Source organism: Salmo salar, chromosome 19 (genome assembly GCF_965601325.2).
Source record: "Salmo salar chromosome 19, fSalSal1, whole genome shotgun sequence".
Classification (NCBI taxonomy): Eukaryota; Metazoa; Chordata; class Actinopteri; order Salmoniformes; family Salmonidae; genus Salmo; species Salmo salar.
In genome coordinates this window covers 86,031,716-86,045,000 of record NC_138309.1, presented here as the reverse complement: position 1 = coordinate 86,045,000, position 13,285 = coordinate 86,031,716, and the positions used below count along the sequence as shown (strand labels likewise).

General features: G+C 42.0%; 1 protein-coding gene across 1 annotated transcript in view; it reads left to right on the top strand.

Moving 5' to 3' along the window:
• eya1 (EYA transcriptional coactivator and phosphatase 1) overlaps positions 1-7,287 on the top strand; it is a 160,662-nt gene extending 153,375 nt beyond the window's left edge. Inside the window, 1 exon segment of the mRNA XM_082966021.1 lies at positions 7,053-7,287. Within this exon segment, the coding sequence (XP_082822147.1) occupies positions 7,053-7,133 (81 nt within the window). The 3' untranslated portion in view covers positions 7,134-7,287.
• The last annotated feature ends 5,998 nt before the right edge of the window (positions 7,288-13,285 follow it).

Here is a 13,285-nt window from a genome sequence, read left to right as displayed (position 1 = left end):
TGAACAACAATGACCAATGGTTTGATGAAGAATACAAAAACCTAAGAAAAAAACGGAGAAATCTATCCAACCCAAAAACATAGAGACCCAGAAAACCTGAGTCTACGCCTTCACTATGGTGGATCACTAAAACGATACAGAAATACACTACGGAGAAAGAAGGAACAGCACGTCAGAAATCATCTCAGTGTAACGGAAGAATCCATAGAATCTAACCACTTCTGGGAAATTTGAATAGATAAAGAAAATCTATCCAAAATGGAGATGTATGTGTAAACCACTTCTCCAATCTTTTTGGCCCTATAACAAAGAACAAACAGCAAAAATATGTACATGATCAAATACAAATCTTAGAATCAACTATTAACGACTACCAGAACCCACTGGATTCTCCAATTACATTGAATGAACTACAGGACAAAATACCAACCCTCCAACCCAAAAAGTCCTGTGGTGTTGATGGTATCCTCAATGAAATGATAATATATAGATCACAAATTCCAATTGGCTATACTTCAACTCTTTAACATCATCCTTAAGTCTGGCATTTTCCCCAATATTTTAAACCAATGACTGATCACCCCAATCCACAAAAGTGGAGACAAATTTGATCCCAATAACTACCTTGGAAAATCCTCTGCATTATCATTAACAGCAGACTGGTACATTTCCTCAGTGAAAACAATGTACTGAGCAAATGTCAAATTGGCTTTTTACCAAATTACCGTATGACAGACCACGTCTTCACCCTGCACACCCTAATTGACAAACAAACAAACCAAAACAAAGGCAAAGTCTTCTCATGCTTTGTTGATTTAAAAAAAAGCTTTTGTCTCAATTTGACATGAGGGTCTGCTATACAAATTGATGGAAAGTGTTGTTGGGGGAAAAACATATGACTATAAGCCATAAAGATGAAGAGAGTCGCACACTCCATATATAAACTCCCAGTTATTTATTGGGTATCTCACCAACGTTTCGGCATCTCTGTGCCTTCTTCAAATCCATGTACACAAACAACAAGTATGCGGTTAAAATTGGCAAAAAAAACCACACATTTCTTCCCACAGTGCCGTGGGGTGAGACATGGATGCAGCTTAAGCCCCACCCTCTTCAAGATATATATCAATGAATTGGTGAGGGCACTAGAACAGTCTGCAGCACCCGGCCTCACCCTACTAGAATCTGAAGTCAAATGTCTACTGTTTGCTGATGATCTGGTGCTTCTGTCCCCAACCAAGGAGGGCCTACAGAAGCACCTAGATCTTCTGTACAGATTCTGACAGACCTGGAACCTGACAGTAAAGTACATACCTCGGCCTAAACATCAGTGCCACAGGTAACTTCCACAAAGCTGTTAACGATCTGAGAGACAAGGCAAGAATCAATCAATCAATCAAATGTATTTATAAAGCCCTTCTTACATCAGCTGATGTCACAAAGTGCTGTACAGAAACCCAGCCTAAAACCCCAAACAGCAAGCAATGCAGGTGTAGAAGCACGGTGGCTAGGAAAAACTCCCTAGAAAGGCCAAAACCTAGGAAGAAACCTAGAGAGGAACCAGGCTATGAGGGGTGGCCAGTCCTCTTCTGGCTGTGCCGGGTGGAGATTACAACAGAACATGGCCAAGATGTTCAAATGTTCATAGATGACCAGCAGGATCAGATAATAATAATCACAGTGGTTGTAGAGGGTTCAACAGGTCAGCACCTCAAGAATAAATGTCAGTTGGCTTTTCATAGCTGATCATTCAGAGTATCTCTACCGCACCTGCTGTCTCTAGAGAGTTGAAAACTGCAGGTCCAGGACAAGGTAGCAACTCCGGTGAAAAGGTCAGGGTTCCATAGCCACAGGCAGAACAGTTGAAACTGGAGCAGCAGCACGGCCAGGTGGACAGCAAGGAGTCATCAGGCCAGGTAGTCCTGAGGCATTGTCCTAGGGCTTAGGTCCTCAGAGAGAAGAGAGTTAGAGAATTAGAGAGAGCATACTTAAATTCACACAGGACACAGGATAAGACAGGAGAAATACTCCAGATATAACAGACTGACCCTAGCCCCCAATACATAATTTATTGCAGCATAAAGAAGGGCCTTCTATGCCATCAAAGGAACATAAAATTCAACATACCAATTAGCATCTGGCTAAAAATACTTGAATCAGTTATAGAACCCATTGCCCTTTATGGTTGTGAGGTCTGGGGTCCGCTCACTAACCAAGAATTCACAAAATGGGACAAACACCAAATTGAGACTCTGCATGCAGAATTCTGCAAAAATATCCTCTGTGTACAACGTAAAACACCAAATAATGCGTGAATACCAGATTTAGGCCGATACCCGCTAATTATCAAAATCAGAGAAAAGAGACGTTAAATTCTACAACCACCTGAAAAGAAGCGATTCCCAAACCTTCCATAACAAACCCATCACCTATAGAGAGATGAACCTGGAGAAGAGTCCCCTAAGCAAGCTGGTCCTGGGCCTCTGTTCACAAACACAAACAGGCCCCACAGAGCCCCAGGACAGCACCACAATTAGGCTCAACCAGATCACGAGAAAACAAAAAGATAATTACTTTACACGTTGGAAAGAATTAACAAAAAAACTGAGCAAACTACAATGCTATTTGGCCCTAAACAGAGAGTACACAGTGACAGAATACCTGACCACTGTGACTGACCCAAACTTAAGGAAAGCTTTGACTATGTACAGACTCAGTGAGCATAGCCTTGCTATTGAGAAGGCTGCCGTAGACAGACCTGGCTCTCAAGAGAAGACAGGCTATGTGCACACTGCCATCAAAATGAGGTGGAAACTGAGCTGCACTTCCTAACCTCCTGCCAAATGTATGACTATATTAGAGACATAGATTACCCTCAGATTACACAGATCCACAAAGAATTCGAAAACAACCCCAATTTTGATAAAGTCCCATATCTATTGGATGAAATACGACAGTGTGCCATCACAGCAGCAAGATTTGTGATCTGTTGTCACAAGAAAAGGGCAACCAGTTATTAAGAACAAACACCATTGTAATTACAACCCATATTTTTTTTTATTGATTTCCACTTTTGTACTTGAACTATTTGCACATAATATGGCATTTGAAATGTCTTTATTATTTTGGAACTTTTGTGAGTGTAATATTTACTGTACATTTTTATCGTTCATTTCACTTTTGTTTATTATCTACTTCACTTGTTTTGGCAATGTTAACATATGTTTCCCATGCCAATAAAGCCCTTAAATTGAATTGAAAATTGAGAGAGATAGAGAGAGACAGAGAGAGGAAGATACCATCTCCAGCCTTTAAACTTAAAAGCAAAGACAATTTACAAAACAAAAAGCAAAGAGCTTTTTAAGGGTCACTGGAAGCCTTCTAAGTGGAACATACGCCTGGGAGAGAGACAGCTTTGAGAGAAAGCTTTGATAAGACAGAGGTAATGGACTACAGGGAGGAGGGAGGTAGGGAGGGAGGACTCTACCTGACAAGACCCTTTCATTCTCTCCGACTCATGTTTCTCCCTCTCTGCTACTTGCATGGGAACAATGTCTGATTAGCTGGGCTGTCTCTCTATAACAGTCAAATTCAGCATTAGGTGTTTTTCTTTAGTTCAAAGGACATTAACTGCCATTGAATTCCTGCTTTAGTTTGACTGATTGTACTGTAGTTTTGTTAGTGTGTAGCAGAGTCATTAGTTATAGTACCAGTAGTACCATTGTTAGTTATAGTACCAGTAGTACCATCATTAGTTATAGTACCAGTACTACCATCATTAGTTATAGTACCAGTAGTACCATCATTAGTTATAGTACCAGTAGTTCCATCATTAGTTATAGTACCATCATTAGTTATAGTACCAGTAGTACCATCATTAAATATAGTACCAGTAGTACCATCATTAGTTATAGTACCAGTAGTACCATCATTAGTTATAGTACCATCATTAGTTATAGTACCAGTAGTACCATCATTAGTTATAGTACCAGTAGTTCCATCATTAGTTATAGTACCATCATTAGTTATAGTACCAGTAGTACCATCATTAAATATAGTACCAGTAGTACCATCATTAGTTATAGTACCAGTAGTACCATCATTAGTTATAGTACCATCATTAGTTATAGTACCATTATTAGTTATAGTACCATCATTAGTTATAGTACCAGTAATACCATCATTAGTTATAGTACCATCATTAGCTATAGTACAGGTAATACCATCATTAGTTATAGTACCATCATTAGTTATAGTACCAGTAGTACCATCATTAGTTATAGTACTAGTAGTACCATCATTATTTATAGTGTCATCATTAGTTATAGTACCAGTAGTACCATCATTAGTTATAGTACCAGTAGTGCCATCATTAGTTATAGTACCAGTAGTACCATCATTAGTTATAGTACCAGTAGTACCATCATTCATTATAGTACCATCATTAGTTATAGTACCATCATTAGATATAGTACCAGTAGTACCATCATTAGTTATATTACCAGTAGTACCATCATTAGTTATAGTACCAGTATTACCATCATTAGTTATAGTACCAGTAGTACCATCATTAGTTATAGTACCAGTAGTACCATCATTAGTTATAGTACCATCATTAGTTATAGTACCATCATTAGTTATAGTACCATCATTAGTTATAGTACCATCATTAGTTATAGTACCAGTAGTACCATCATTACTTATAGTACCATCATTAGTTATAGTACCAGTAGTACCATCATTAGTTATAGTACCAGTAGTACCATCATTAGTTATAGTACCAGTAGTACCATCATTAGTTATAGTACCATCATTAGTTATAGTACCAGTAATACCATCATTAGTTATAGTACCAGTAGTACCATCATTAGTTATAGTACCATCATTAGTTATAGTACCAGTAGTACCATCATTAGTTATAGTATTAGTAGTACCATCATTATTTATAGTATCATCATTAGTTATGGTACCAGTAGTACCATCATTAGTTATAGTACCAGTAGTACCATCATTAGTTATAGTACCAGTAGTACCATCATACGTTATAGTACCAGTAGAACCATCATTAGTTATTGTACCATCATTAGTTATAGTACCAGTAGGACCATCATTAGTTATTTTACCATCATTAGTTATATTACCAGTAGTACCATCATTAGTTATTAGTTATAGTATAGTTATAGTACCAGTAGTACCATCATTCGTTATAGAAACAGTATTAGTTATAGTACCAGTAGTACCATCATTAGTTATGGTACCATCATTAGTTATGGTACCATCATTAGTTATAGTACCAGTAGTACCATCATTAGTAAAAGTACCATCATTAGTTATTGTACCAGTAGTACCATCATTAGTTATAGTACCAGTAGTACCATCATTAGTTATGGTACCATCGTTAGTTATAGTACCAGTAGTACCATCATTAGTTATAGTACCAGTAGTACCATCATTAGTTATAGTACCAGTAGTACCATCATTAGTTATAGTACCATCATTAGTTATAGTACCAGTAGTACCATCATTAGTTATAGTACCATCATTAGTTATAGTACCAGTAGTACCATCATTAGTTATAGTACAAGTAGTACCATCATTAGTTATTGTACCAGTAGTACCATCATTAGTTATAGTACCATCATTAGTTATAGTACCAATAGTACCAAAATTAGTTATAGTACCAGTAGTACCGTCATTAGTTATAGTACCAGTAGTACCGTCATTAGTTATAGTACCATAATTAGTTATAGTACCATCATTATTATAGTACCAGTAGTACCATCATTAGTTATAGTACCATCATTAGTTATAGTACCAGTAGAACCATCATTAGTTATATTACCATCATTAGTTAAAGTACCATCTTGAGTTATAGTACCAGTAGTACCATATTTAGATATAGTACCAGTAGTACCATCATTAGTTATAGTACCAGTATAACCATCATTAGTTATAGTAACATCATTAGATATTGTGCCAGTAGTACCATCATTTGTTATAGTACTATCATTAGTTATAGTACCATCATTAGTTATAGTACCAGTAGTACCATCATTAGATATAGTACCAGTAGTACATCATTAGATATAGTACCATCATTAGTTATAGTACCAGTAGTACCATCTTTAGTTATTGAACCATCATTAGTTATAGTACCATCATTAGTTATAGTACCAGTAGTACCATCATGAATTATAGTAACATTATTAGTTATAGTACCAGTAGTACCATCATTAGTTATAGTACCATCATTAATTATAGTACTAGTAGTACCATCATTAGTTATAGTACCAGTAGTACCACCATTAGTTGTAGTACCAGTAATATATCATTAGATATAGTACCATCATTAGTTATAGTACCATCATTATTTATAGTACCAGTAGTACCATCATTAGTTATAGTACAAGTAGTACCATCATTAGTTATTGTACCAGTAGTATCATCATTAGTTATAGTACCATCATTAGTTATAGTACCAGTCGTACCATCATTAGTTATAGTACCAGTAGTACCATCATTAGTTATAGTATAGTAGAGTACCATCATTAGTTATAGTACCAGTAGTACCATCATTAGTTATAGTACCAGTAGTATCATCATTAGTTATAGTACCATCATTAGTTATAGTACCAGTAGTACCATCATTCATTATAGTACCAGTAGTACCATCATTCATTATAGTACCAGTAGTACCATCATTCATTATAGTACCATCATTAGTTATAGTACCATCATTAGTTATAGTACCATCATCATTAATTTCATCACGGCTGTGTTATTGCCAGGAGAGAGTAGCTTGGTCTTTTATTCTTTCAGACTCACTTGGTTTTTTGCTTTTTTTCATAGTCCAACTATTGTTACAGTCCTGTTCCTTTCCCCTCCTCTGCTTTTGAGTAACATTTCATGTCTCTATGACCAAGAAAATGTATTCAAATTAGCTTCTTGTGATTGTATGTTCCTTAATAGTAAAATATGGACGTTTTTTCAATTTCCTGAACAGATAAAATGTTTGAGATACCTATTGTAACAGTCCTGTTTCCCCTCCGCAGCACAACATGCCCTTCTGGAGGATCTCCAGCCACTCTGACCTCATGGCCCTCCACCATGCTCTGGACCTAGAGTACTTGTAGCTACCGCCTGGAACTACACCGCCCAGCCCCGAAACTGGCCCCTACATCAACCTACTGGCCCCTACCGGCCCCTACATCAACCTACTGGCCCCTACTGGCCCCTACATCAACCTACTGGCCCCTACTGGCCCTACCGGCTCCTACATCAACCTACTGGCCCCTACTGGCCCCTACATCAACCTACTGGCCCCTACCGGCCCTACCGGCCCCTACATCAACCAACTGGCCCTACCGGCCCCTACATCAACCTACTGGCCCCTACCGGCCCTACCGGCCCCTACATCAACCAACTGGCCCCTACCAGCCCCTACATCAGTCTACTGGCCCTACCGGCCCCTACATCAACCTACTGGCCCCTACCGGCCCCTACATCAACCTACTGGCCCCTACCGGCCCCTACATCAACCTACTGGCCCCTACCGGCCCTACCGGCCCCTACATCAACCTACCGGCCCTACTCGCCCCTACCGGCCCCTACATCAACCAACTGGCCCCTACCGGCCCCTACATCAGTCTACTGGCCCTACCGGCCCCTACATCAACCTACTGGCCCCTACCGGCCCCTACATCAACCTACTGGCCCCTACCGGCCCCTACATCAACCTACTGGCCCCTACCGGCCCTACCGGCCCCTACATCAACCTACCGGCCCTACTCGCCCCTACCGGCCCCTACATCAACCTACTGGCCCCTACCGGCCCCTACATCAATCTGCTACTCAGCTACCACCTACCTACTCTACAAAGCTACAACCTACCACCTACCTACCCTACACAGCTACCACCTGGGCCCTACCGGCCTCCAAATGCCTCTATACCTACCTGGCCCAAGCCCTCCACATACCTTAACCACTCTACCAGGCCCTATACCTACTTCTCCACTTCACCCTGCAACCTTTCAACTTTCACCAGCGCCACTCCAGTCCCACACCTAGTGCTCTGACCCCCTCCAGCCCAGCATAGGCCCCCTGTGACGCCTGCCTGCCTTCCTGGCATATCTTCCTCTTCCTCCCTCCTGGCGTATCCTCCTCTTCCTCCCTCCTGATGTGTCCTCCTCTTCCTCCCTCCTGTCGTGTCCTCCTCTTCCTCCCTCCTGATGCGTCCTCCTCTTCCTCCCTCCTGATGTGTCCTCCTCTTCCTCCCTCCTGATGTGTCCTCCTCTTCCTCCCTCCTGATGTGTCCTCCTCTTCCTCCCTCCTGATGTGTCCTCCTCTTCCTCCCTCCTGATGTGTCCTCCTCTTCCTCCCTCCTGATGTGTCCTCCTCTTCCTCCCTCCTGATGTGTCCTCCTCTTCCTCCCTCCTGATGTGTCCTCCTCTTTCTCCCTCCTGATGTATCCTCCTCTTCCTCCCTCCTGGCGTGTCCTCCTCTTCCTCTCTCCTGGCGTGTCCTCCTCTTCCTCCCTCCTGGAGTGTCCTCCCTAACCTACCACTAGAGAGAAAGAAGAGAAAGAGAAAAAGAGAAACTGAGCAGTGACACCGTGTTGACATACGGCCACAATTCGTCTTAATCCTTAAACTTGTTTATTTTTTTTGGTTCTGATGTAGAGGAGTGGAGAAGAGTTGCAGCTGCTTGCTGTGGTTACTGTGAATTGGCTGCGTCTTTCTGAAGCCGTCAAAGTGTTTTGTGGCCCTTGTCTATCTGTCTGTCTGTGCCGCCCTCCCTCCTGGCCGGGAGTCTGACGCTAACGACTAACGCTGAAACCTGGAGTTGCCTGGACTGACCTGGTCACAGAGCTCAGCTACACTACAAATTGCACCAAACCCCCCGACTGAGGGCAACAACAAACTCTCTCGTTCTTTCTGATTCTCTCTTTCTCTCTGTCTCTCTCTTTTTCTGTATCACTCTTTCATTCTTTCTCTCTCTCTCTTTCTATGGTATATAGAGACAGAGGGGCCCATGTTTTTCTAACTTGTCTGGCTTAGCCTCATTCTGGGAGTCCTGTCTGGTTTGGCCTCATTCTGGGAGTCCTGTCTGGCTTGGACTCAGCCTGGGAGTCCTGTCTGGCTTGGCCTCAGCCTGGGAGTCCTGTCTGGCTTGGCCTCAGACTGGGAGTCCTGTCTGGCTTGGCCTCAGACTGGGAGTCCTGTCTGGCTTGGCCTCATTCTGGGAGTCCTGTCTGGTTTGGACTCAGCCTGGGAGTCCTGTGCTTCTTTTTATTTATGAACTGAGACTTTGTGAGTGGCACTGTCACTAAAGGAAGGTACCTCCATGAAAAGACGTGTCTTTTTCACCTTACAAAGTACTTTGATTACTACCGACCCATCCACACTATACCACACCAAGACGAACGGGGAGGAAGACCATCCACACTATACCACACCAAGACGAACGGGGAGGAAGACCATCCACACTATACCACACCAAGACGAACGGGGAGGAAGACCATCCACACTATACCACACCAAGACGAACGGGGAGGAAGACCATCCACACTATACCACACCAAGACGAACGGGGAGGAAGACCATCCACACTATACCACACCAAGACGAACGGGGAGGAAGACCATCCACACTATACCACACCAAGACGAACGGGGAGGAAGACCATCCACACTATACCACACCAAGACGAACGGGGAGGAAGACCATCCACACTATACCACACCAAGACGAACGGGGAGGAAGACCATCCACACTATACCACACCAAGACGAACGGGGAGGAAGACCATCCACACTATACCACACCAAGACGAACGGGGAGGAAGACCATCCACACTATACCACACCAAGACGAACGGGGAGGAAGACCATCCACACTATACCACACCAAGACGAACGGGGAGGAAGACCATCCACACTATACCACACCAAGACGAACGGGGAGGAAGACCATCCACACTATACCACACCAAGACGAACGGGGAGGAAGACCATCCACACTATACCACACCAAGACGAACGGGGAGGAAGACCATCCACACTATACCACACCAAGACGAACGGGGAGGAAGACCATCCACACTATACCACACCAAGACGAACGGGGAGGAAGACCATCCACACTATACCACACCAAGACGAACGGGGAGGAAGACCATCCACACTATACCACACCAAGACGAACGGGGAGGAAGACAGACGATGATGTTTATGGAAGAACTAAAATAAACAAAAAAAAAAGGGATTTTATAATCATTAAAAAAATAATTAAGATACTTTATGTACAATGATTCCCGAGACAATCGTGTACAGAGGAAGTCTTTTTAACGTGTGCAAAATTGTAATCACTGGACGATCCCTTCCTATAATAATAATCGTTTAATACTGTAGGTACAAAGGTGATGATGTTTTCATTGAAGTGAAAAGGCATGCTAATCGAGCACAGCAGCGATGAGGCTGTGATGGTGATGATGTGTTGAGGTTGTTTTGAACCAATAAAACAAACAAACAAACAAACATGTAGATGAAAATGAGATTTTGTGATATAACTTGTTTTGTTCAAGACCAAAAGCATGGATGTCAAGTGTCAATGATCATTGTGTTCAGTCAGTGATGTTTCTTCCCCTCTCTCTCTCTCTCTCTCTCTCTCTCTCTCTCTCTCTCTTTCTCTATTTACACTCAGCATAGTAAGAAATAGTGTGATTTCAGTCACATTTTAAACTCAACACAACGGTTTCCCTCCGAATCAAAGCTGGGATTCAATCTGCAGCCGTGCGATTGTCGAATTCGATCTCACGAACGAGGTGGCATTGCTTTTAAAAGCCGCGTGGTCTACAAGCGCGATCGGATTGAATCCTGGTCCAACACTGTGTAGATACACGTTTCAATTGGGGGATTTTTATTTAATTTTTTTTACGTTCACTTACTTGGAAAAGTTGTTCAGAACTTGTTGTGTGGGCATTTCACTAGCTTGCAGCACAAAACAACCGTGTGTATTTTAAAGCTAACGTAATTGACATGATAATACCATGCAACTTGGGAAAGAGATGTCTAATCTGGACTGAGTTGGTAGGGTTTTTTTTTCTTTTGAAATGTTACCGCTCGTTCAGTTCCCAGACTCTGAGCCGTATAGAGTACCATTTTAATGAATTTAGGAAAAGTTCAGCTTTCAGGAATGAAAAAGAAAAAAAAACAAGCTTAAATAGGTTTTATTATCTTTTCTACAAGCGCTATAACAAAAAATATATATTGTACAGCGTAATTTCTGTATGAGGTAGTGTTTTTATTTCAAATTTTTAAAAAAACGATTGTGTTCTACTTGTGTCCCACTTTTTTGAATTGCTGTAGTTGAAAATGAAATTCATATATGATGCCCTTTTTTTGATAGTGCTTATTATGATAGGACTGTGGACTGAAGTGGTGGGATGGATAGATGATAACCGTACTGAGCTCTTATTATGATAGGACTGTGGACTGAAGTGGTGGGATGGATGGATGATAACCGTACTGAGCTCTTATTATGATAGGACTGTGGACTGAAGTGGTGGGATGGATAGATGATAACCGTACTGAGCTCTTATTATGATAGGACTGTGGACTGAAGTGGTGGGATGGATGGATGATAACCGTACTGAGCTCTTATTATGATAGGACTGTGGACTGAAGTGGTGGGATGGATAGATGATAACCGTACTGAGCTCTTATTATGATAGGACTGTGGACTGAAGTGGTGGGATGGATGGATGATAACCGTACTGAGCTCTTATTATGATAGGATTGTGGACTGAAGTGGTGGGATGGATAGATGATAACCGTACTGAGCTCTTATTATGATAGGACTGTGGACTGAAGTGGTGGGATGGATGGATGATAACCGTACTGAGCTCTTATTATGATAGGACTGTGGACTGAAGTGGTGGGATGGATAGATGATAACCGTACTGAGCTCTTATTATGATAGGACTGTGGACTGAAGTGGTGGGATGGATGGATGATAACCGTACTGAGCTCTTATTATGATAGGACTGTGGACTGAAGTGGTGGGATGGATAGATGATAACCGTACTGAGCTCTTATTATGATAGGACTGTGGACTGAAGTGCTGGGATGGATAGATGATAACCGTACTGAGCTCTTATTATGATAGGACTGTGGACTGAAGTGGTGGGATGGATGGATGATAACCGTACTGAGCTCTTATTATGATAGGACTGTGGACTGAAGTGGTGGGATGGATGGATGTAACCGTACTGAGCTCTTATTATGATAGGACTGTGGACTGAAGTGGTGGGATGGATAGATGATAACCGTACTGAGCTCTTATTATGATAGGACTGTGGACTGAAGTGGTGGGATGGATAGATGATAACCGTACTGAGCTCTTATTATGATAGGACTGTGGACTGAAGTGGTGGGATGGATAGATGATAACCGTACTGAGCTCTTATTATGATAGGACTGTGGACTGAAGTGGTGGGATGGATAGATGATAACCGTACTGAGCTCTTATTATGATAGGACTGTGGACTGAAGTGGTGGGATGGATGGATGATAACCGTACTGAGCTCTTATTATGATAGGACTGTGGACTGAAGTGGTGGGATGGATAGATGATAACCGTACTGAGCTCTTATTATGATAGGACTGTGGACTGAAGTGGTGGGATGGATAGATGATAACCGTACTGAGCTCTTATTATGATAGGACTGTGGACTGAAGTGGTGGGATGGATGGATGATAACCGTACTGAGCTCTTATTATGATAGGACTGTGGACTGAAGTGGTGGGATGGATGGATGATAACCGTACTGAGCTCTTATTATGATAGGACTGTGGACTGAAGTGGTGGGATGGATGGATGATAACCGTACTGAGCTCTTATTATGATAGGACTGTGGACTGAAGTGGTGGGATGGATGGATGATAACCGTACTGAGCTCTTATTATGATAGGACTGTGGACTGAAGTGGTGGGATGGATGGATGATAACCGTACTGAGCTCTTATTATGATAGGACTGTGGACTGAAGTGGTGGGATGGATGGATGATAACCGTACTGAGCTCTTATTATGATAGGACTGTGGACTGAAGTGGTGGGATGGATGGATGATAACCGTACTGAGCTCTTATTATGATAGGACTGTGGACTGAAGTGGTGGGATGGATGGATGATAACCGTACTGAGCTCTTATTATGATAGGACTGTGGACTGAAGTGGTGGGATGGATGGATGATAACCGTACTGAGCTCTTATTATGATAGGACTGT